General features: G+C 32.1%; 1 protein-coding gene across 6 annotated transcripts in view; it reads right to left on the bottom strand.

Annotated features, from left to right (window-relative positions):
* Positions 1-27,744, bottom strand: part of LOC118183318 (uncharacterized) — a 466,396-nt gene that overhangs the window by 206,750 nt on the left and 231,902 nt on the right. The window contains exon 1 of one of the 6 annotated variants that reach the window (XM_035352816.2): positions 11,883-12,081. The exons of the other annotated variants lie outside the window; for them this stretch is intronic. Within the exon in view, the coding sequence (XP_035208707.1) occupies positions 11,883-11,928 (46 nt within the window). The 5' untranslated portion in view covers positions 11,929-12,081. Of the gene's footprint in view, positions 1-11,882; positions 12,082-27,744 lie in introns of those variants that run through there. 6 annotated transcript variants of the gene reach the window in all.

The raw sequence follows: 27,744 nt of genomic DNA, 5'->3' as shown, positions 1-27,744 counted from the left end.
TCCCAGAAGGAGTAGTCTGTTAAATTTATTTTGAATAATAAAGGGTAATTAACGCTTCGTACGTTTATGTTTCTAATTCTTTGAACTAAGCGATTATTCGCTTACGTTCTCAACGTTCCAGACACATTGCAGTAACTTCTAGGTTTGGAATCTTACATGGTAATTTATTTTTTACTACGACATTTTCGACAACGATGTTTTTAAACTGCAAAGTTTTTGAGCCGCTTTTTTTTTTTTTTTTTTTTTTTTGATAACGCTATCTTTTACCACGATGTTTTAGAACTGCGATATTTTCTCTTTGCTTTCTTTCTTCCACGATGTTTTGTACCACGACGTTTTCGCCTTGCGTAGTTTTCTCCGCATCGTTTCCGTCGACGTTGTTTTCGGCAGAAGCTGGATGTAATGGTGGGGAATGGCAGGCCATGCTACCTCCACATGTAACCAAAGTTCAAATGGTGCAGCTGCAACTGCGGCAGGCCTTCTCCAGTCACTGACCAGACATGTTCGATGGGTTAAAGATCTGGAGAACTGGCCGACCAGGGTTTCAATGCAATATGGAGCGGCTAAGAAAGTTCGAACACAGCGTGTAACATGTGTTCTCGCATTGTCCTGTTGAAATACGGCCGCAGGCAAGCCCTGAAGGTAAGGAAGGGGAACATGTTTCAAAACCTCAGAGATATAGCGTTGGCTGGTAATTGTATCGATAATGCTTAGTAAGGGATGCGGGAGTAGAATTCAGTACTACATCACACTCTAACACCAGGTGCAGGACCAGTATGACGATGCATAACACAACAGCCGAGCAGCTTCTCTTCACTGTGTCTCCACAGTCTAATGCGACGATCGTGGTACTGCAGGGAGAAGAGTGTTCGTCTGAAAACACAATGCCATATATACTATTCGGATGCCTGTCTTCGCCGTTCAGTGCACCACTGCAAACGCAAAAGCCTGTAATTTCAAGCTGAAAATAAGCGAAGCAATGGACGATTAACGGACAGTCCATTGTACCGTAAACGACGCCAGACTGTCCGTGCAGACACCAGCTGCGGTGTTACAGGCCGTATTCTTTGTGATATGATTGCAAATATGGCATGGTCTCCATCAGGGCCACGCGTACAATACACCTACTTCCCTGGGGAGCAGTGCAAAGAGGCGGTTACAATTGCTCCTGTCCGTTAGTCGTTGATTCCTGCATTCACCGATTCCATATTCACATGACTGTTTATTGGCTACGCTCGACACGATGACAGATTGACCGGAAGGATAAGCCGCAATCTCTGTATGTAACGATTCTGCCTCGATAGAACTCAAAAACGTTCTCGAATTATGCCCGTGTTTTTCTATGAGGCATACTGAAGCTGCACACGCAAATATCTCACGAAACAACAATTCTCGTTATTCAGAACGACAATCTTTCCTCTCTTTATATACAGATTGTAAGGAGCGCTGCAGTTGCCTTGATGTGAGTGTGAACTGAAATCGTAATCATTTGCATACTCCTTCACGGCATACACATGATGCAAATCTCATACAGTTTATACGCTCCCTTCTTTGATGCTCTATTTAGGATGCCCAGAAATTTATCTACGCATAAGAATCACGTGATTTAGAAAGAATATGCATTAGCTTACTGTATTAGATATGATTATAAATGCATAACGGAACAAGACTATAAATATTATTTAGAATTTAAGATTTAATACATAAATGTTTTATTGAATAATCCCTTTTTAATCATGTAATAATTAAATTAAATAGTTTTCCTCACATCAAATATGCTATACTCTTCATTTAATGCCCGTTCTGCAAAAATGAAAGTACTTATCTAACCGCAGATAAATTACTTTTATATGCATAATTCAAATAAATAAAGTTGTTTTCAGTAAATTAATAATTTCGATCCCCCAAACAACTGAATTTTATACATTACTATTTTGCTTTATTAATACAATTTACACAAAGGTACTTATTGTCACTTTTGTGCATTATATTTCCAAAACTCTCTCTTTTTCATTTAATCATAAGACTACTGAAAATGCACAACACCAAATACTTGACATTTTTTTCATTAAATTGTACAGAACTCAGTTATGAATACTTAAATTTTGTCTCAGAAACTCAGAACTGTCTCAGGTATCTCAGAAACTGTTTCACCAAACTGTTTTGTCTCAGGTATCTCAGAAACTGTTTCACCAAATCTCCAAGCTATGCAAGGAAAAATAGCAAACGGACTAGGATTATATTTATGAGGATAATAGAATTGACAGTTTTATGAACTCCAAGGAATGTTTAAAATCTATAGCAGTATAAGTAAAATGTGACTTTATGCTAAAAATCCATAAACGAAACTAAAAGAATATTTATTTTTCAAACAGCGTAGTATAAAGCAAATTTGAAATGGTTTTAAAATTACAGGTTTCAAAAATGGCCAAGGATCCGTTGGGGTTAGAATGTAGGTATAGCTTTATAAAATATATAGATTATTTTACAGATTAGGTAGATGAAATTGCAAAATATATCACTTTTGATAAAACGCACAAGAAAAAGCAAGCATACGGAATTCAGAAGATCTTACATACATAATTAAAGGCTAATTAATTTTATAACATACTGAGATAAATACAATTATTAACACACTATTAATAACTAACGTCTGTTTAACTGAACAACACATATAATCAGTTATTATTAAATCCGATATCTCATGAATTAAGAACAGCAAAAGAAATGTCCTTTTCTATTTTTGCTCCATTAGTTCTGCCAGGTATGCATAGGGAAAGAAAAAAGCCAACGGACATTGTAGCTGATGTTGCATCGCATGTAATAACAAAAGTTTCGCTTCCTGAAAGATTGATGGAAGTTCTTTTAGAACAAAAGCCAGAAGATACGTTCTGAAAGGTTTCTTACTAAATTATCACTGGAGCTGGCGGACTGCCAGAAATCTGGTATATGTTATAAGATTTGTGATTGTTAGGAAAAGAAACCTTAAAGAATGTGTTCTAACATGATCGGCAAATTGTACAAAATGACGAATTTTCTGTAAAAAAACATTTCCGGAACACTGAATTCATTAGACGTTTTCTTGAATGGATATTTACACCGATTACAATATTTTTATCGGTTCGCATATAATTTAAAGTTCATAATATTCTCCCTCTTTATTTTTTCCTATACAGTTTTCTTTCGATCTTCCAGCATTTTCGTCATTTTATGCTTCAATTATATTTGTAAAAACGAAAGAACCAGTTGGCTCTCATGAAAAAGAATAAATGAAGAATGGAACATCACACAGAACCAAGAATTTGGCTTTTAGGAAAAAAGAACTAACCAAGAGTGGAACAAGCACACAGGCCTCGGCAACCCGTGGCTCATCAAGTTCCGAAAATAAGGTATAATATATAAAAATAAATTATAAAACATAAATATGAAACGAATATTGAAAAATACATAAAATATATAAACTGAAAATAAATAACAATAACACTTTTGTTTGATTACAAATCTGCAGTAAAGAACATGCACATTAATTTTAAAAAATCTGATGTGAACACAATATGACTTCCTTGTATGCCTATTAAATTATATACATTTTGGCTGCATTTCGTTTAAACTTATTTCCTCGAATTTCATTAGAGATATATTTCTCATTCAATTAATTCAGTACTTTGCGCCAAGGCAAAAATACGTAAAAACTCAAAACATCTTAGTTAAAAATGCGTACAGCAAAACATAAAACACCAAAATTCAGTTTAAAACATTAAAAAAAATTACAAATATAATTAAAGATTCCAAGCAAAAAAAAGTAATTCTGGAGCGGTCAACTTTTTCAGCGCATAAAACTGAAAGTTTAATTTTGGTCCCACTCGGCAAAAAGACATTGAGTGGTGCAGAAACTGACTTAATTCCCTCTTTTACTAAGAGTTTTAAATGTAAATAAATAGCTGCTTTGTTAAGCTTAGCTCCACTTTTAAATTTTTGATAATTCTACAATTATTGCATGTCGGTTAACTAAAGCCATAAAAACCTTAACGAAACATAAGAGCTACATAATTCAATCACTGTTAAAGCAAAAAAAGCACAATTTACCAATTTATAAGAATATAGAAACTGAGCTCGCCGAGACGGGTAACAGAATGAGTATATATATATATATAGATGGTATTTAAACGCTTTCTAATGATAAATTACATATGTTACGGTGAAACACCGAAATGTAGAGAAAATGTTTGGAGAATGTCGACTTTCACCGGTGAATGTCAACATTCACATAGCCGCTTGCTATATGTCCGAAATATTTTCCAAATACTCTTATTTCTGACTTACACAGGTAAATGTCGACATTCACCATGTACTAATGGTAAATGTTGAACATATAAGAATATTATATTTTCTTCTCCGTAATTCAGTCGTGAAAAAACGCACTTGAGACTTAAAATGAGAACTTAAGAATATAAGAACTTAAAACACACAGTACATTCAAAATGAGAAAGGAAAATAATATAAGTTTAAAACTTAATTATACCGTACGTTCTAAATGAGAAAATAAAATAATAGTAATAAAAAACTTACTAAATTATGTAATTCAAATCTTATTTATTGCAACAACTTAAACTATTATGGCACTTTGAATTCCACAAGAGGCCCTTGCTTTTACAACTGCATTTATTTGTGGAACACTTTCTTTTGCAATGACAGCGTGTATAGCCTTGCTCACCGCTTCTCGAATTAGCTGCAGCTGCTTCTCTCAGCGACAATTCTTGAAAATAAATCTCATCTATGTAAAGTAACTTTTATTTACAAATTACGAACTGATTATGTGTGTAAAGCTGCTTGAGGGTACCATTTTTTAATGCAAGTTTATAGAAGTCGGAGTCTTCTATTCCAACAACAACCGCTAACACATTTCGGTTATCTGTACGACCACGGTCGACATCAGGGACTTGTACAGTATCAACAATTTGAGCAGGAGGAAATTGCTTTTGTGAGGTTCGTAACATTTTTGTTGCTTGCAGTTGAAGATTCTCTTTCGCAGCCGCTCTTTTTATAGAAATTAACTCGTGTTTTTTAGTCAGAACTTGATGTGAAGACGTGGTAGATTGCAAGTCCTCTTCAATATTTTTCTTCGGAATATGGTGTTTCGGTATGACCACCGCTTAATTTTTTTTTTCAGAAGTATTACCAGTTTCTTCTTCGGTTTCAAAAGTATTGACAATTTCTTGGAATTGTTCTTCGGTTTCGATATTTGCGATTTGTTCGCTAGGCAAAAAAGACGATGCTATGCCTCTTTTTGCTTTAATGCCAAACATGGCGTCATAAGGACTTTGGCGTATTTCTTCGTGGCATGTAGCGTTCTTGGCAAATTGAAGAAAAGGTAAACCTTCTGTCCCTTTATTTGTATCGTTATCGTTCATGCATGCAGTTAGCATATTCTGTATATCCTGATTGGCCCTTTCAACTGAGCCTTGTGTTTGACTGTGACGAGGCTTTACATGAACTATCTTAACATCTTTCCACATAGCGCATATTTCGGATATGATTTGATTACTGAATTCTCTACCATTACCTGATTGCAATATTGCTGGAGCACCAAATGTTAAAAATATTAGCTCTCTTAGTTTCAAAGGTCGTAGCTGAACAAAGTTAGTTAAATGATCTTGATACACAATTATGAACTTATATTCGCCATCTCTGTTTGACTGCAGATCTATCAGATCAACTTGACGTCTTGAGTTTAACTCAGAACTGATCATTGGTTTCACAACAATACCTTTTCTTAGGTGCACTGTGTTTCATTTGACACTGTTTGCATAAATTTAAATACAACATTACAACATTACAACTTTTGTATTTAATTTGAAACTCTTTAAGCATACGTGTTCTTCCTCCGTGGCCTATTCTGGAGTGAGTTTCGTATAATATACTGAACAATTCCTAATTGGTAACATAATATTGTATATTCGTTTCTCCTGGTTTTAATGGTACAATTCACTTCTCTTCATCATTAATTTTTAAAACGTCAAAACGTTTTAATCGTCTGTAATCCAAAGATGTGTTGCACTAAGTTTTAGCAGAAACCACTTCAGAAAGTATTTTAGAGTACTTTTCTTGAGAAAAAAACAATTGTTTACTCGTTTACCCGCAATTAATGCATTTAACTTTTCAATAAAAAGATCACGATTCACTGCAGTATCCATTCAGTATAAATTAGGGTATCGAAAAAAAATTAAGAAAACGTTGTTCTCACCATCAAACCTTGCATAAGACTGATTGACTCCCACCAGAACAAAGGATTTGCGGGAAACAGCTAGTCGCCTCTTTGTCTACTCCTCTCTTTTCGACCTACACCAGAGCATATCTGTGATTGTCGACATACACCGGTGAGGGTCCATATGTACAAAAATGTAATGCAATATTCGATCTTTCACCGACGTATTTGGTGAATGTTGACATTCTCCGGTGAAAGTCGAGACTTTCTTCCAGGTTCGGTCTTTCACGGTAACATATACTTATATACGTATATATATATATATACTCTTCGTGCGGCCGATTGCAAGTAAAACGGGAAATGTGCAATTACATGTTATGGGCAGTTCCATTAAGAAAACGTCAACGTTCTGAGGCTACTCGTTCTTGAGTTATGCAGAATGCATATACCTGCGTACAGACATCACGAAAAAGGTATCTTCTGAATCCATTTTAAACCTTTTTTATAATCCGTTTTGGGAAAAAGAATCCTTTACTCTGTCCGTACGTACAGATACCATGCAAAAACATCGCTCAAACGGTTTCGAAAGTGGTCAAAACTGATCCTTTCGGCTGAAATATGATACCTGAAATTTTTCGCGATTACAATACTTCCTTTACTTCATATAAGACACGTTTTTACTTTTTACAAGGAAGTAAAAAATAAAACTTGTAACATAATTATCAAGGAAAAATCGGTAAGTTTGGCAACGCCGATCCGTAATTCCTTGGCAAATATCTGGCAACACTGGTGTCGTTCATGTTATTTTACACCTCCGAATGTCTCGAGATGCAATGATTAATATAGTTTCCTTTCTTTATTAGTTTTTGTTTCCTTATCAGTGCGTATGGGACGTAATGCAGTGGGCTCAAACTCAAACTGCATGCGGACCACATGCACGATCTAAAAACAATTGACTGGTCAGAATTTTTTTTCTTTACCCTCCTTTCTTTTTTTTGTTTTTCATAATGAGAAGTTAATAACAAAACAGAAAATATTTTCAATAAATTTTAAATTCATCTCATTAAACTTTTATCAAAATATAACAAACAATAATAATAATATAAAAGATAAAACGCAGATTTATATTTATTTTTTATCTTAAAGCTAAAGTTTGTTACCGCAATTTAAGTATACTGACAGCTAAATAATAAATTCTTAGCCTAACATTTCTTTCAAATAATTTTAACATGTTTAATTATTCATTAAATAATTTCATTTAAACTAAAAATTATGAAAACTTTTCAAGTTTTCTGGAAAACATTTCCACGTGGGACAAAATTTGAGAGTAAATAATGACAATTTAGTCACTTCAAACAAACCAACGACAACAACGTATTCCCAAACAAAACAATTGTTCTTGTACAAATGTCCAGACATAATCTATTTAGTTATCAACTATACAGACCTCTGACGAAAATAAAATGATGATAAATTAGCCGGGTTTGCACCATGCCAGCGGTGTGTTTATGTTCCAGTAATTTGATTAGGTTATAGTGAAGTTGCGCTTTCCTTTGTGCGTGATCACGTGGTTAATTGGTAGCAAGTACGTTTAGTATCGGGAGATTCCTGGTCTCTAAAGAGATGCCGTACTAAAATGTGGTGCACGATAAATCGCCACCATTTGGATTTGATTGACAGGTTTTCGTCCTCTCTCCCTAGTTGTCTTTTTAATGCGGAAGAATGTAAAAAATTATCGCCTTCCTCGTAATGTGAGTTTTTAATCCATCTGACTAGCATCGAAAGAAGCCTGGTTCGAATCGCGGCCGAGCGCACAGCTGATTTTTTAAATTTCCTGCTCCCGAAGAAAAGGAAAAGTAATTTCTTTACAATTCTTTCTTGCGATCACTTTCAACATTTTATTTTCATGTTAATAACAGTTATTATCATAAACAATAATAATGGTAATAATAACAAAACTCATCCACAATCATATACCCCTACAAAAAGTAAACTAAATACTGTCTTCCAAAAATAAAGATTTGATCTTTTAGTTACGTTTTCACCATACCAACGGTATTTTCGTTTTTCAACAATTTGATTAGGTCACAAGATACAAAAATGATTTTTCTTTGTCGTGACTACCCTTAAGCATTTTAATTTCGTGTTAGCCTACAATCCAATGTCACGTTTAACCTGATAATGTTTGTTGCTTGTCATGGAAACGTTATGAGGATCTTCAGCATTTTGAGTACAAATATTATGTGCATTTTATCATCAAGTAGTATTATTAATCATTTTTGTCAATAGTTGATTATAATGAAAAGGATTCACAAAAATACAACTTTATTTACGTGTTTTATAGGACTCCGGCCATTACCACATAGCAATGGTTAAAATAATTAAAGAAAAGTTTAAAACGCTCTGTCGAATTTTGCAGCATTTTCACTTCATTCATGCATGCATGCTGGTTCGAATACTGCCATTAAAATAAAAGAAATCATAAATGGGGTAGTTCATAATATGACAGCATTTCGAAATTCCGTTAGTTTAAGCCTTAAGGAAAATGAAGGTTAATCATTTTCAAAATTACAATACTTTCATATACTAACGACAGGATTAATAAAATGTACAGGTTTTACTTATTTGACTACATAATTTTCAATTGATAAATATGGATATAAACATATCAGTAAGCTTCCGAAGTCAATATTTTTTAAAATTATATTAACCCTATTTATGACTGTGAAGAATACATCTCACTCGTACTGCGTTTTAAAGTACTTGGACTGTACGACTGAGGCATACTTCTTTGGAATCGTAAATTTAAATTGGCAAACTCTTTTTCATTTCCCAAAAGTTTTCACTGGACTGGAAATAAATTATATTAAATTTTATTTTAGCAATATAGAAAGAAAGAAATTGTAAGGAAATATATCATTTAACTTTCCAAAATGTTAATATCTATTTTATATTAAAAAAATCACTAAATTTATTTTAAGAACATGCGTAAGTAAATAGTTTTCTATTGGCATAGATTTTTATACCTTTCCATTAGCGACATCACTTTACAAAAAAGCCCAGTATTTTGTCAAATGATTAGAGCGGCATTTAATATTGAAAAATCTTCTAAACTGCACTGGTGACTTAAATTTGATGACTTAATAGTTTTTGTTTGATAATTATATTTTTATTTTGCATTTGGCATCAAAGCTTTCCTTGGATGGTGTTGCTAATGGGAAAACACCCTTATTTTACAATTCTTTTATATTCTAAAACCATTGTAATCCAAAGGGGTAAGTTGCCCTGAAGGATTACTAATTTCGTTTTGGCATTTTGCGTTGAAAACTATAAACGGCGAATCACTTTTCAAATTGTTGCCACCAAATATTATCGCTCTGTATTATATTTAAAGAAATTAAATAATGAAGAATCTGCATTAATGTATGTATAATGACCATATCTTTAGAATTCTAATGCCGAGTCCAGCGCGCGAGTCTCTGCATTGGAAATTCTAAAGATATGCTCATTTTGAAATTATTTTGCGATGTTGCTCTTGAACTGAATTTTATGGTTTGAGCACGTAGAACATGATATTTATTAAATAGAGGTAACTCACAAAACGGTAAAAAAAATGTCCCTTTGGACGTAATTTAAAATCTGAAACATTTCAGATTTTTTTTTCCTAAATTTTATTTGAAATATTTCTTAGTTTCTTTTATTTTAATGGCAGCAATCGTTTTTTTTTTTTTTTTTCTGAGTTGTGGCATGTCAAAATTTTAGTATTTTTAAAGGTGTTTTAAAAATTTAATATATCAATCTAAAATCATGGGCTTTAATTATGCTACCGACGTGAAGTTTACTTCAGTGGTCTCAAGCTCGGCCGCATGCGCGGTCTGTAAACAGCTGACAAGCGACAATTTTTTTTTTAACAAAATAAGAAATATTTTAAATAAATTTTAAATTTCGCTCACTAAATATTTTTCAAAATATATATAAAAAATATTAATATCGCAAAAGAAAAAAAATTCCAAATTATATTGATTTTCTCTCAGAAATCCAAAGTTTGGTTACCTACAACACATCTTTGTTGCTTACACTTATTTGCTTGTTGTCTGCTTTTGTTGTTTTTTTACTTATAAAATTTTTCTTTGATGCATAAATAAAAATACCTATTTATATATGTAAATAATTATAAAATTATTTTATTTCTTGCTACAGCTGATTACTACTTGACGAGGTTTTCATTTTGGAAAGGTTTGTACCCTTGGAGAGAAATCATGAGAAATTATCTTCATCATGGAATGTAGATGCTCATCGATCAACAGAGTTTTCTTATTATTAATTTTCAACTGTTAAAATGTATATTTTTTGAAGAAAGGTAAAATTCTTAGTGCAAAAATGCTTAACTGATTTATTTTCTAACAAGTAAGATTAAAAGATATTGAAATCTGTATCTTCAAACTTTGAATAAGATTTACATCCCATTGTAAATTCATTAACTCCATTTATAGATTTTTCTGATGCTTTATTCATGTTAGCTTGTGATGGGATGAAAATAATGTAAATTTGGACTTTAAATAATTAAAATCTTGTAACATTTGCAACAAATTCATAATTGAAATGTCTTCACGGCCGCATACGATTGCTTCGAGGGCCACATGAGGCTCGCAGGCCGCCAGTTTGAGATCAGAGGTTTGTATGATAATTCATTAATGCATGTATAAAAACATATTGCTTTAAAATTTTAAAATGCTATTTGAAAAAATGTCAAAAACTCAGAGATCTTTTAATTTTATTGTAATACAATACTGAGGGTTTTTCTCGCAGTTTTTATATAGTTTTACTGTACAGTATTTCCCCCCTTAGCCATGTAACTATCATACAAAGTAAAAGACATGGAATATCACATTAATAATAATAATTAGGTCACATAAATTTAAAAATAATTATGCTTGTAAAGAGTTGTTTAGATAATTCACAAATTTGATCTTAACTGTTAAATTAGCTAAATTCAGCTGTAAATGATTTTTTTTTTTTTTTTTTTTTTTTCGTGGGAGGGGGAGCAAGATTTCTTGCATGTATGTCCGCTTTATTTTCTAGTTATATCTGGTTAGAGTAAAAATCAAAGTGCTATGGAAAAAAAACTCTGTACATTTTTTTTTTTTTTTTTGGTGGGGGGAGCATTGACCGCACTCCTGTCCTACCTCTAATTTTCACATGTGTATTTTTTCAATAATGAAATAATGAATACATTTGTCTTGCATTTTATACTATATTTTATACCTGAAATGTCATTAATCAGTCATTAAATAGTTATATTTAATTCATAATTCAAGAAATTTAAAAGAGGTGTCCACAAATATCTTTTTACAATAGAATTTAAATACATTATTTTGCTATAAAATAGATTATTTCAACTACCATTTTCGTTCTGAAGGAAACTGAAATAAATTAGCTGTTACGTAAAATATGAAAAATAATAAATTAAAAAAATTAAACAGTTGCGCCCAGTTTATAAAGCGCATTATTTATTAATGCAGTGTGAGATAAATGGTTGAATAGATTACATTTCAAATGATCATTAGTATTCCTTAATTACTGGCTCCGTGACTTAAAAAAAAAGCATTTCGCAGGTAATGGAAAAAAAAGACAAAAGTGAAGGTAAATACAGAAATGAAAAATTCACGACACTTGCCTAAGTTCGTAGCATCGTTGAAGAGGTGACAAACCGAACACAACATGGCCGAACAGGGGGGAACAAGGGGAGATGGAACAATTCTACCCTCATGTGAAAAGAACCACTTTGAAAAGAACGATGACGAATAATCCGTGAGAGCGACGCAGTGCGATATGCGGATCGACGGGAGCTCAATGCTCGTCTGAGCGTAGTCGGATCTAACGTGAAGTTTCGCCCGAACCACCTGCTCGCCGCCATGGATGTAAGTAAAACGTACACGCCTACGCCATCCCAGCTGGTGCAGGACTTTTGTTTCGTTTCATTGTTGACTTTTTTTTTAAGGATGTAGCGCTTAGAAACGGATGGATTGCTCGGGGTACGCAATATGGCCGACTCTACTGATAGCTCTGATGGACAGCTGGAATTGCTTCCCGTTCCTTTTTAGGAAAGAGAGAAAGATTTAACCCTTTCGCTGAAAGTTGTTGCATTTTAAAAATATGATTTTCATTGACATTTGAGGTCAGTATTTTTTCAGCCCTCCCTCTCTTCTATATTTATCCATCTCTAGCTATCCTTTTCACACCTTGATGGCGTGTTACAGTTTCAGCAGTTAAATTTTTCCACAAGAGAAACTTGTTACAAATTCGCAAGTCATAAAAATTTTCATTTGTCTCTTTTATTTAGTTCTCAGCTTAACAAAGCGAATCATTTAATGAGTAATTATACCTGCACCTTTTAATCATACTTTTAAACAATAAAATAATACAGTACAATAAATAAAATACGTTTGTAATACCATATAACATTTCAGTTAAAAATTTTAACTTCTTGTATACATTACTGCTTGCATAAAAAATAAAACCTAAAGTTATAATGAATTTTTATTGCAGCATAAAATACTGTAATTCTCTGGGCATAAGTTCTGGGATTAATTTCACTCAAACAATAACTTTTTCCCTTGAACGGTAATACTCCTAGTATTTTGACCCTTTCTTGTTTATATATCATCTTAACTTTCAACAATGAAATGAAGAAATAAGAAACTGGAGCTTTTAAAGTTGAATTCTATCTTGAGTTTTACTGTTATTTAACAATAGATTAATTTTATTGTCTTGACAATAGAAGGTATTACTTTCTTAAATAAAAGAATCCCCGCTGAGATCTTAGATGGTAATCTAAAATTGTTATACTTATGCATAACTAATATAGCAAGGATTTTTTACACTTCACTAGTCGTGAATTGTTTCCATTTGACACCTAAAACCTGTCCTAGCAAAATAACACATCTAGATGTGATTGCATTTCAGACATAGAGAGAAGAAGTATTTAACAGGTCTAGAAGCATCACATAGCGCTTTTTTTTTAACATTTTGTATGTTACCTTTTATTAAAGATCATGTTCTTCGCACTTAAAAATAAAATTCAGTTCAATAGCAATATCACAAAATAATTTTAAAATGAGCATATCTGTAGAATTTCCGATACACAGTTCTGCGCGCTGAAGATAAAAAAGGTCCCCCCCCCAATATAGTACTGGCATTGCTCGCTTTTAAATCATAGAGTTTATTAATCAAAAATTCGTTAAAGTTTTACAAAATCTGAAATAGATAATAAAACAAATACCAAATCTGGGCTTCCAGATGCCCATATTCGGATGGAAACGTACGTTATTCAAATTTTGATGGCTCTAGGTACCGTTGTTTTATCACAATGCGAGAAATACATTTGTGCAGATTCTTCATTATTTAATTTCTTTAGATATAATACAGGAAAGTAATATTTGGTGGCAACAATTTGAAAAGGTCATTTATAGTGAACCAACGCAAAATGCCAAAACGAAAATAATAGTCCTTCAGGGTAAATTGCCCTTTGGATTAAAAGAAAGAGTTTTCTAAAGTTTTTATTTGAAAGACAAATATTTCAAGCGCTTCGAAGAAAAGGCGTAGTAATCAATTTATCTGCTCAGAAAGAATTTTAAAAAGGGAAAAAGAAGCATTTAAAAGGTTAAAAGAATATTAAATAAAGCATTTACGCTCAGCGTTCTTATTTATTTGTATGAAGACAATTTAGTATTTTAAATTTTAGACACAATTTAGTTATAGTAGACGACAATTACTTGATGCAATTGTAGCCAAGCGAAAAGAAAAGGAACCAGGTGTTAAATGCCAAATTATCCAATAAATTTATTGATAACTTACAGAGCTATTACAACATTGATAGCCGCAAAAAACCTACATGAATTTTTCAAAATATATTTTGCATACATAAGGGCGCTCCTAAAACAAAAGAAAAATCATTAACAATGTCCAATGGGACAGAGTTGTTCCAAATAATCAGAAAACATTACACTATACTCCATACTTCAGAAAAACCTAGGAATATTCTAAAATATATTTTAAAAGTTCTAAAACCAACACATATTATTACATACTAACACACTGTAAACAGTACATATCTCTACGATCACATTTTACTTTCCATATGCTTTCACGGAATGAACTCAGAGTACAATGAAAGTTTTTCTAAGAATGTAATTTGTCCTGTTTTTATCAAAAAGACCTTTTTTTGTTCTACAGGTATGTTTTAGGGTGCGTTGCACTGTAGGTTTTGTCATCAGTTCATATTATTAGTCCAAAAGGGCAATTTGCCCAGAAGGACTATTAATGCGTTTTGGCATTTTGCATTGAAATGTCGGTTCACTTTTCAAATTATTGCCACAAAATATGTATTATATTTAGAGAAATTAAATAATGAAGAATTTGCATAAATGTAGGTATATGTTTTTCGCATTGTGATAAAACAACGGTACCTAGAGCCATCAAATTTTGATTAACGTACGTTTCCACCCGAATATGGGCATCTGGAAGCCCAAATTTGGAATTTATTTTATTATCTATGTCATATTTTGTAAAGAATTCATGAGTTTTTGATTAAGAAACTCAACGATTTCGAAGCGAGCAATGGGAACACTGTACGGGAAAAAAAAAAATTATCTTCAGCGCGCAAGAGTGCGTATCGGAAATTCTAAACTTGGGCTCATTTTAAAATTATTTTACGATATTGCTGAACTGAATTTTATGGTTTAAGTGCGAAAAACATGCTATTTAACAAATAAAGGCAACATACAAAACGTTAAAAAAATGGCAATGGAAAATCTGAAAGCTTTCAGAGTTTTATATTTTTTTAGGACTATATTTATAAAAACTTAGGAATGTAAACTAAATAATAGATAGTTTTTATTTGGGAACAGAGAATGAAATAATAAAGAATTCCAAACGCCACAGTATTAAGAAATATAGAGGGACAACAGAAACAAAAGCAAATAGAAGAAGGAGCATATTAAGATATGAAAACAAAACGGTCTGGCATTCATATATGGAGAATTTTATGCGTGAGAAATCTAAAAGTGATAAAGGTATTTCATTGTAACTTTATATTATTGTGTCACATATTATTTGTTATTTTTTTTGTTTTTTTACTAAAATTTGATAATTTCACACACATTGCAAAATTGGACATATTTCTTTCGAAAACAGAGTAACACTTTTCAAATTATTTTAGTACAGGGGTCCCAGCAGAACGGGAAAATCAAAGAGATTAGAATACATTTAGGGTAAACTGAGTGTGAGAAGTCTAGCGTATTAAATCCCACTCAATATTTAAAATTCTATATTTTTAAATTAAAATTGCAATTCTTTTTAGGATTATTCTATGTTTACTTTCATGTTATTACATTACTTTATATTATTTTAACCGTTTTAAAGTTCGTATGATTGTGAGGACACTACACCCATTTCCGTTAGGACTCATGCAGAGATGCTTTGTTTACATCTGCATTTGTTTTGAGGCATCTTTACAATACGAAGTTTCAGTGCGAAAGTTAGATATTTATAAATTTAAGTTTCTCTTTTGCTAAAAAAGTAACAAAACTTTCCTACTAATTGCTTTTAAAAATGTGTTCTCTAATATGCAAAGGCGCCGTGAAAATGTGTGAGAATTATATGATTTAAACCATTATTATTCGACAAAATTATTACTTAGGCTCCAAATGCTCTCCTATACTTCTATACAATACAGTCCAAACTCTTAAGTGCAGAGCACACGTACAGATGAGCAGCGTCCATGACTTGTCCAGAATCACACAAAGCACATAAAGGAGAGGAAATCAGATTAAAACGAAACAAATGAGCAGCAAGGCCGTCATGTCCAGTTAATAGTCTAAACTCAGCCACAGTAGTAGCACGAGGAGAGCCCGAGACACAGTCATCTTTCAATAGCACCCTCCATGATTTATTTTCAGAGGCACTAACAGCAGCATTTTGAAAGGATTTTTTATAAATCCAATTAATTTCAAGTTTAGCAGAGTGAAGAGCATGACCTTGGAGTCTCTGAAAGGCCTTTGGAGAATATCTGTACCTTTTCTTGCCAAAAGTTCCGCCATCTCATTTCCTCAAAGGCCAAAATGTCATGCCATCTACTGGAAAGCAATCTTTGTCTGAATTCTGCTCAGCAGCTCCCTGCCGCTCTGAACATCAGTACTTTGTTTTCCTAGGTTACTCATTAAGGCCTGAAGAGCAGAACTTGAGTCCTATAAAATTACAGCCTTATCAAAAGGAGAACGACGGGCAGACAGCTGTTCAAGGACTAAATGGATGGCTTCGACTTACCGTCAAAATGGGCTGTATTAGAGCCAACATATCGTTAAAAGGAAAACAGATCACAGAAGACGTCAGCACCAGCGCTCTGGGTGCAATCCAAAAGGGAACCTTCAGTGTAGGAAGGAAACCTTCAGTGTAGGAACCACCAGGAGGATAGCAAGTATTAATGGTTTCCAAAACTATACCACGAAGAACAGTTGGACATAGGTCGTTTTCCTTACATTCAAAGTCAAGTCCAATATGACATCTAGAACCATAAACTCCAATGGATTTATATGAGATAACAATTCATAGGCCTTGTCGTTGATGGCATAATATTGAGCGTTCTCCCGGACGCATTGAATGAAGCCCTTCTGAGTCTTTAGATTACGGGCCCACCAGCGGCCGAGCGGTAAAGTCGCTGAACACTGGTAGTTCGGTCCGAGGTTCGAATCCCGCGAACGGGCTGGCTGCATGGGCGCTTTCGTGGCTTTCCCCATGTGTAACGTGTATACGAGCCAGTTTCCCTTAGAAAGTCCTCCCCGAAAGGCATCCCTCCCCTTAGGCAGATAGCCCTCGTGTGCTTTGCCATAATTAAATACACCACACCACACCTTTAGATTACGTACTCTGTTAAAATCGTATTCACGCCAAAAAGAAATATTTGGCACACTGACAAAGAAGTTTTTATTCTTTTGGGGAAACTTTTAATTAGTTAATGATATTACTTTGAAAAATATAAGCAATAGACTCCCCCAGGGAATGTAAGTTCCACCTGCGTTGAAATATATTTACATGAGATGATTTTATATTTGTTTATATTTATTCAAATGTATTCAAAAGATCATATATGCGGGATCAAGAAGAAAGACAGTTAATGTTAATCGTGTTCCCTGAACTTAGAATAAGAACAGTATCAAGCTAACCAAACACATATAAAACCTGTATAGCTGAATAAATGGAACACCGGGTCACTAAAATAAAACAATGTGTCTAATAAATCAACAGATTAATAGATCCGGGGTTCATGGATGTTATGCGTTAAAATAATACTCTGATAAACAGATCGGAAGGCATAAATAATTAGATATAACAAGAACTATTAAATAAAAATAATTATTTTACGTCGCATTTTATTATAATAGCATAATATACTACAATACGCAAATTGTGTTTAACTATTAAGTATATATAATATTTTTGATACTATTGTAGAGACATTAGGTTAATTAGAAGCAGAAAAGATGAAAAATATGCAACCGCCTTCGCCGGGAATCGAACCACGGACCTCTGGAATACCGGTCCAGCGTGCTACCGTTACACCACGATGGGATGCTAGGAGAGTGGGAGAAATACCTTATACTATGAATTCCATCCTTTTACAGGATTGAATGAAATTAAAGAATAGAAATTACTGACTAATCAAAGGTGTATGTTAAGACGGCTTTATATATAGTATTTGTGCTAAATAAAAAAATAGTATAATGTGCAAGCTAATAATTGATGTTAAGATAAACGTATTTAGAGAACAAATTTTAACTTGAGCAAATTGAAATGAAATATACATGAAATCGGAATACTTGGGGGCTTTAAAGATTTTAAAGACCTTTTTGCCATACATTTGAATTAAATTTTCAAACTTGAGTAAAATTTCAGCTTTTTTCCTCTTTTACTTTCTGGTGCGAAGTATTTTATTGGAGAAAAATTTCGGATAATATATTCCAACAAAAATATACATTTTGATTGCTCTCGAATCCATCTGGACGATTTTTTTTTTTTTTTTTTTTTTTTGCGTGACATCTATACGTACGGACAGATTAAAGGTCTCTTTTTTCCAAAACGGGTTGTAAAATGGATTTTAAATGGATTCAGAACTTTTTTTTTTTTTGGTGATGCCTATAGTATGTTTGTATGTATCTCGCATAACTCAAAAACGATTAACCGTAGAACGTTGAAATTTTGTATCTAGGACTTCTATAACGTCTATCTGTGCACTTCCCATTTATATTGCAATCGGCCATACCAGACGGGTTTATATATATATGCAAGCTAATAACTGATGCTGAAGTGTTTTTAAATTTTTATACGTTGATTGTGCATTTTTTCCTTTAAAAGTGATTGAATTATGTTATTCTTATGTTTCGGTTAAGGTTTTTGTTCCTTTATTTAATCTGCATTCGATAGGTGTAGAATTATCAATAATTTAAAAGTATATGTGGAGCTAAGCCTAACGTGGCGCGAATTTGTTTACATTTGAAACTTAGTAATTCGTCATATGGTGCACCAACTTCAACAACTTTCTGCACAATGGAAGCAAAATTTATTGACGATATTTGTTGATTTCTTCATTATTTGAATGACGTTCAGCTATATTGCTTTATTTCAGAATTTTCTTAAATTTTTTGCTTATATTTTAACAATAACAAAAATTTTCATCATTAATAATGGGTAATTGAGACTAAAAAACAGAAAATAAAATACAATTAAAAAAAGTTTTTTTTAGTAGAATAACCTTTTATTTAAAAGGGGTATGATAATTTTGATTTGAAAGCAGAAAATTAATTTATCATATAATTTAATAGACATAAATAATTCTATTTACATAAATAATCTTCAATTTTATATCGCGAATAATAAAAGCGTGGGGAGTCTAAATAACAAAATCTATTAATTTAATTGCGCTGTCAAATGTACAACCCATTATCCTTTTTAATTTATTGTGGGCATCCTCTACTACCTACGTAGTACTTTCCTGTTCATTGGGCCTTGGTGCTAGTTTTCATGAAGTTTTCTAGTTTCATACAATTCGGAAGGACTTGACATCAGGCAGAGAAAACAAATCGAGGAACATACTCTCCTGTTGCCCCAAAACATGACATGTCTTAATAATTTCTAATGACCAATCATGGTTAATATTTTAACCTGAAATTTAACAAAGTTACATGAACTCAGATCTTGTAATTTTTATTTAAATCTTTATTAAAATATTAAAATTAGCTTATAGCTTTGTTTATAGGATTAAAAATCATATCAAAGTTTTTGCAAATATTCTGAACTAAAGGAACTTTATATATAGAAAAAAAGTTTTATTTTTAAGATACTAGATGGCAGCACCATACATAAAATCTACTTTTGTGATGTAATGAAAGAACATTTTAATATTCATATTTACGCTTGGACTCTTTAATTCACTGACATTTATGGAAAAAACAGCCTGATACGTGCATGATATTGAAATATATAAATTACTAGCAAAGCTTTTAGTTTATTAACGTTGTCTGCTAATCATAAATAAATTTATCTTTTAATAAAAGGATTGGATACACATATTTACTATGTAAAATCATTGAGACTTAAATATGTTTCACATAAAACTAAAAATACAAATAACTGAACACAGCAAGTAGATAAAAAAAACTTCAATACCTTGTAGAAAGTTTATCAAAATGTCAGTCTGATACATGATTGCTTAAATTACATGAAGATAATATACTTTTCATAGTCTCATTATACTTAACATCTGCATAATATTCCAATAAATCTATTAAATTTTTAGTTTCTGAATTAAATTATTACCATTCTTTGAGAATTCTTCCTTGTTAGAAATTCTGATTAAAATACATATAGAATAAATACTATATATAATTTAATGTAATAAAATAACAGTAATGTAACCTAAGTTTAGGGTACAGGATTTATAGTGAATATCCAAACTTTGTTTAAACGGTATTTAATGTAAATAAATAATTTTATATCCTTTATTGGAATACACACTGTACATTTTGCCACATTTGGCTTGTTTTATATGTTAATTTGATTATTAAGACAAAATTAATGCAATTTATTTTAATAGTATTCGACTTTTAAATTCGATTTTTAAGTATTCGACTTTAAAGTTTCAAAGAAAGGTTCAATACATAGGAAAACCTACCCCAATTAAAACACTATCTCTTAAAAAGATTTAAAGCTTTATGATATCCTAAGACATTTTGTTTTTAAGCGGGTCAGAAAACGAAGAAATCTTTTTGACCGTCACCCTTCCAAACAGATTTTTATCATCTCAGACAAATATCAGAATTATGCTCCTTCTAAAGCATGTTTTTCAGCTTTACACTATATCACACAACTACTTTCATATTATTTTATAGCTCTAATTTTAATTGCGTATTCCTTCTAAATTTTTAGCTGAATTAAATGTTTCAGCCGTCATAGTATGGTTCCACTGCTGACAATTTAGGATGGAGGATATATAGCCAATAAGGATATATAGCCGTGAATATAAAGAGATTTCTTTTAAAAGACTTCCACGAAAGTATTACTCATCTTAGGAAAATAGCCTTCGTATGCTTTACTATAATTGATTTGACAACAAATAAACTTGACATTTCTGTGCTAAAAGAAATGATTGAGGAGATTTTGACTGGATTTGCGATATTAAAATTCACTTTAAGACTTTTATGATAAAAGCAATAGTATGTATAAACTAACGATAAAAGAACAGATTAACAAGATGAATTCATCTTGATATTTCAAACTGAATATTGAAATTTAAGAAATAAATAAATGAATGCTCTATATATTTTAAATCTTCTATGAATTCTTTATAGAATAAAGACAAAGTTATTTAAAATTCAAAGGCTATAAAATACAATAAAGTTAAGTTTAAAATATAAGAATTCGAAAGAAATGGGAAATCGTTTTGCAAAGTCAACACAATAGCTTGAACTTCACAGAATTAAAATATAACAGCGAAGAATTAAACAATGCTAAATTTTTATTATAAGTAGATGTGACATAATATTTGATAACAATTAATTATGGTGAACAGGCAACAATAAACAATTCAATCTATAATGCTTAGCAAAAATGTTTAACGTTTCAGAAAGCGTTTTATGTATATTGAATATATTACAAGCTTCCATTCAAAGTAACTTATGATATCACCTAGAATGGAGAAAAAGGAAATACGTACTGGCATAAAAAAATGAAAAAGCAAAATATTGGTTAAAGGCTGTCGTATGAATAATAATTACTAATCATGTTGCTTATTAAACATTTATTTGCTTAGTAATACATTTATTTAACACATATGAAGTTTTTAAGAAATTATCTATAATTAGTATTAATTAATAGTTATTAAATAAAATAACTCCTAAATCTCCTAGAAATTTGATAAAATAATGCGTTAATTATTCATTATTATTATGTACTGAATATTTTATTGAATAAATTAATATTACAACCTGTTTCTCGGCATATCTTGCTTTTAATGGTCATATACTGAGGTTACGTGTTCCGCTGGCGAAACATCGCCGTGGAGGATATATAGGATTTTTCCCAGTTGTGCTACTTAGACATTTGCGCGGGATGACTATTATAGCAAAAGAACAAGGAAGCGAGGCAACGCTGTGACAGATTTAGTGTTAACCCATTTAGTGTTAATAAATTTTGTACTTCCAGACGAATTTACGAATGTAGGAAGATTCTCAATTGTCTTGTAATGGATTCCTGCTCATTATGGCATCAAGGGAAATTTTTTTTTTTTTGTTCTAAAAATTTTATGTATTTAAAAATTATCTTAAAAATGAAAAAAAATGCATTATGCAAATAAAAAAAAGCATTATGCAAATGTGTTAAAAATGTAGACAGTTTATACCGATAAAAGAAAATATAAATCCTGGAACGGAAAATACAGATTTCCAAGGCTTACTAAATTCAATCGAATTTATCTCCAATTATTATCTCGAATCCTAACTCATACATAAAATAAATCTTTTTTCCCTTTTTGAATTTTGTGATCTATATATGCAATTCAAAGCTTCATCTTTATGTTTATTTTTTCATTATTTCTATAATTATTAAAAGTGTACGCATTCAAACCCCTACTGAAAATGCACAAGTACAAGAGTATTGACATTTACATTGTAAATTGTATGAAAAAAGAAACAATTAAATATCTTTTGTAGATAATTTATTTTTATATTACTTTCGCTAAAAATATTATAATGAAGTGGCATTGCGTGTGTATATGTATAAGAAAAGAAGAATAGTTCATTTTTTCGTGCTGAAATAAACCTTGCGTGCTGAAGATAAAACTAAGCTTTACGGTTTGATATGACAGTTATAAAATGTTACGGATTTCTTTCTCATGAGTTAATATTCGTGAGTTCTTAACAGAATGAAGTAATTTTATTTTATTTCGCCCTATTTAAAATAATCACTTAACACGTTACGTGTTTACTAATAAAAAATGCTATAGTTACTAATATATTCAATCAAAATAAATACACTACAATGTAAAATTTAAAATTAAACCGATAGAAAAAAGTATGCTAGATATTAAACAAAATGTTTTCGATTTCGAAGGCATTCAGACACCAGTCCCCCTTCTCCAGGAGCAAAAAGTATTTCTCCTGAAGAAGAATTTTTTTTCGCTGTTGAAAAATAGAAACGTATATCTGATTACCCTCGAAATAGATAATTTTATTCAAAAGCTATGCAGAACTCAGGCTGTCATTTTGCCTAATCTAAAAATTTTTAATAAAGTTTCAATTTGTTTGTACTTCATATGCAAGCTTTGAAAATATTACAGAGACTTAAGTATTTTAAAAGCCAGAAACTTGAGAAATCACCTATACTGTCAATGGAATGCGAACACAGATCTTCCATTCGTTGGGTGGACTTGCTACTACTTACACCACGGAACGCACGAGAAAGCTTACGGAAAAAGGCAATAGTTGCAGGAATTTGGTCAGAAAAACAAAAGAGGGATTGCAGTTATTCCAGCGTATAATAAATAATAAATCAAGCCAAATCATCTTCGTATTAATTATTTATTTGCCTTTATTTAATAAACAGTTTCTAAGCAGTTTTAAGAGAGATTGAACCTAAACAATATACAGAAGGGGCAGGACAGAAAACTGAAAAAATAATTCACAGTCTGAAACGTTTTATTCATTGGCTTTTAAATTATGATTTATTACAAAACTGTTAGTCAAACAATATAAAATCGAAGAGTAATTCTTCTCAAAATTACACTAAAATTGATGTAAACGTGAGTTTTGGGCGAAAATTTAAGTACTGTATATTTCACAATTACAGTGTGGCTTCTATCAATAGAAAAATAGTCAAGAAATAGAAAGGTCTTTTGTCTTTGAAGATATATGAAAAGCACAGTGAAGCTGATGTTACTGAACTATGACAACAATGATGGATCACACTCCTGTTCTGTCTGACCACACCCTGGTTGTAATAATATTTAAACATACATGGTATATGAAAGATTTTATTGTACGGGAAATCAAACAGCTGATATCTTATTTGGAACACTCATAGTTCACTAAGCAGCCTTTTCAGATATTTGATGTATCGTGTATAAAAAGAGGATATGGTAGTTATATAATCTTGTCTTTTGCAATGAAAATATGTATAATGTTATAAAATAATATCAAGCAGCTCAGTAAATAGTCTTAAATCTCTGTTAATTTATAAAAGGTAAATGTTGTCTGGATGGTGAGGAAGAAGGGAGGAAACGATAATACATTAAATGCAGGACCACAGTTTCGAAGATTTCAATCGAAATACTTTTTCAGTCGCAGAAGGGAAAACCTGAAAATGTCATAGCTAGGTAATAGAAAATGAAACCTTAGTGCCATCTGTTGTTTGAAAAGTGAACAATTCGCTGTTGAGAACCAATTCTAGAAAAACTACCTATAAAGAGGATTAGATCTGCGATTATTAACCAGAACTGAAAGATGTTTATGGATGGAAAACGCCTCCAGGAAATTTAATTCGCCAACAGAATTCTCCAAGAATCGAATCTAATTTCTCCAGGAATCTCTGCACTGAAACAGAGCGTGTCATTTCTTTTCTATCAGTGATGGGCAATAGAAGATTTATGCGTTTCTTTTATTTCAACATAAATCTGAAACTCTTTAGCGAGATATTTCAAGGCCTTCGTTGTTTAACCAATGGATATTAAATCACATAAAATCACATTTATGCAACTTTATTGATGTTTCGTCAACTCGTCTTGCTTATTTTTAGTTGCTTTGGCATTTCATTATCTGGATGCTTGTTACTCAGCCCTACAAATAGCAAGTGATGAATCGACTTGAAAGTTTACATATCGATGCAGATTAGGCTACAAAGCCTCTTACCGTACGAATTGGTTGCTCATTATCAAGTCATAACCAAACTGGACTGGGGAGCGTCATCACTCAGCGTTACTAGGAACACTTCACCTGTTCTTCTACAATTTTTGATGAAGAGACTTTGTATAGTAATAATTTCCTCAGATTTACGAAATACTGAGAGTTTGACAAATTTAAAAGTTTCAGTAAAGTGTGAAACGTTGAGAAATATGATATCTGAAACTACTTTCCGACAATAACAGTTCTAGTTTCAACGTAGCATTAGGATGAACTAATAGCATAGTACGTTTTTCCCTATCACTTGTTTTTTGTCCTTTTTAACAACGAATTTTATGCATAAGATTTTACTTTTCATAATATTTTTAGGTAAATCTTTACATTATGGTAACTTGGCAATTTTTTGCGAAAATTTGGCGACCAACCCTACTACAGCAACCTGCTAGTTTGGACGCCGTTTTGTTTTCACGAAGTAAAGGCATTTTTTTTTTTTTTTTTTACTCAACATTCTTTCTAACAATCTGCTAGCCGAATTACGCTTATACTAGAACGTTTAGGGAACAAAAATGCTTAATCATGACAAAGATTAGGTGCGAAATTGGGAGAAAGTGCAGAATCTCAAACTGCTTGCCGCGTTTTTAAGAATTGCACATGCACGGTATTCATGTACACGTCGACCTATTTTCACTTAAAAAACCATCCCAGAATTGCTCAAAAATGGCATTGCTCACACTCTTGACTTTATCTATGTACACATCAACCTATTTTCGCTTAAAAAGCCAAAGAAAATGGACAAAAATCCAATTCTTTTTACGTAAAAAGCGCCAAACAAATAAGTGGGCGATTCTGCACTTTAGCATCGATGTGGTGTGTGGTGTATTTAATTATGGCAAAGCACACTAGGGCTATCTGCCTAAGGGGAGGGATGCCTTTCGTGGAGGACTTTCTAAGGGAAACTGGCTCGTATATACGTTACACATGGGGAAAACCACGAAAACGCCCATGCAGCCAGCCCGTTCGCGGGATTCGAACCTCGGACCGAACTACCAGCACTTTAGCATCGAAATTGTTTCTAAGTGCTTATTAGCTAAAATCACGATCGGAAATTTCAGGAAAATGTCACATTACATGTCTCATAATTTCTTATTTCTCTGAGACAAAATAATCTGTGATTCAAACTGTGCACTTCTCAGATTATTGCTAAAGTCCTAACTAGTAACCTTTATCGCCTTACCAAAATGGCGCCAAACTACCTGTTACCATATTCTAAAGATTAGCCTTTTTTATTTTGGGAGACTAATATCATACTGCTTACAAAACTAATATTATACTGTCCATCGTAACTGCTTAGTCTAAAATTGTTTAAGGTGTTAAACTCAAATCTGCATGCCAAGATCAAATTGCGATTGCTTTTTATCTTGTGGTTTTTGTATTTATTATTATTATTATTTTAATTTTGAAATTTAATAGCACAATTGCAGAATACTAGAATTTTTTTACTGCAGTTTTACAATATTTGTTCATCTTTAATGAAAACCTCCATATAGAGACTCTCGAATAAGCAGTTTAATTTCCACTTTTGTTTTCTATTATTAATAAATGTTAGAGCCGCCCAATGGGTATAGTGGTTAGCGTCGCTGACTGCTGTGCAGGAGAAGGCATGGATGCTTGTAAACGTATGGTGTCCGTGCTGCATGGGCGCACTCTTAATATGAAGTCCTCTCGGGAGGTTGGTAGGAGGAGAAGAGGAGTGGGAGACCCTCGGATTCGTCACCCGGGGAGCTCTTCATCAAAATTGGAAGCAGAACTAAGCTAAATCGCACTGTCACCTCTAAAGTGCTCTAGGTTGTTGCCAACGACAGGCGCAAACTTGCTCTCCTTGCCACGAGGAATTTCGTGGGTATGGGCTGACTATAGGTCAGACAAGTAAGCATTAGCAACAACAGTAAATGTAAGAAAAATAATTTTAGTTTTATTTGTTTCCTTCTTGCTTAAACCAAACATTAAAATAATTTAGTGCTTCCGTGTCGAAATAATTATCCAATTTATAAATTTGTATCGGATTAAGAGGACAGAAGCTGAAAGAGTGGTTTTAAATACGTTACCTTCTACTTTTATATAATATGATTTTGTTATTGTATGTCAATTTATTTTCATTCTATTTTACAGAGCTATGGGAAACAAAAGAATTTGAAGTCTGAAGACAGAAATGCCATACCATAGGAATTACAGAGAAACTGAAAATGAAAGACCTAAGCATGCTATTATAGCAGCTATAGGTAAAAAACATGATGTGTCAGCTGAAACCCTTTCTAGGATACGACAAAGAGCCAAACGTTACTATGAATGAGAAGAAATCTAATATTGAGGGAAAAAAAAGTGAAGAACCACAACGTCGACGCAAAGGTCATGAAGAGATTTTGGAAAAAAATGGGAAGGTCCTGCTTCGCGAAGGTACTTCATTAAAAAACCTTCCTGCTGCAGTGGAAGAGCCACGAGCAATGACGCCAAGAATAGAAAAAGAAAGTATAATGAAGCAAGTTTCAAGTATCATTAAAACATGGATCGCAAGATAAGGACACATGGAAAAAGCAGTGCTCCGATCACAAAACATGTTTCCTTAATTCATTACTTGTGCCAAAGAATTCATTAATGCAGTCCGTGAAGTAATAAATGATTTTAAAAATTAAATAACATGCAATATGTATTAAATAAAAGTTAAATAAATGCTTATTATATGATATAACTAAATATCGTATTTAATAAATTATACTCAAGCCTTGAAATTAGTAACAGATCAGGAAAAAAAAAAAAAACATTATTTTTTTTTTTAAACAGAACAATCATTCCGATACAAATAATTTACGGAAATGAAGAAAATAATTTTCCATACTGAGGCAGTATTACATTTCTTTTGAGAAATTTTACGTTTATAAATAAAGTAAAGCTATTAATTACAATACATAATAATTTTTTTGCAAGACTTCTTCGAGCTATAAGTGTTTCGATGGTTAAACAAAGGCAAAAAGATTAAAAAACATGATAAGTTTAGAACGTTTTGATTTAACGACTTGTTAAATAATTTTATTTAAT

This window comes from Stegodyphus dumicola, chromosome 8, assembly GCF_044657685.1.
Source record: "Stegodyphus dumicola isolate Sdum_Otavi_A_Nest chromosome 8, ASM4465768v1".
In the NCBI taxonomy this organism is placed as follows: Eukaryota; Metazoa; Arthropoda; class Arachnida; order Araneae; family Eresidae; genus Stegodyphus; species Stegodyphus dumicola.
Note: the sequence above shows the minus strand (reverse complement) of the source record. Positions and strands in the feature narration are given on the sequence as shown.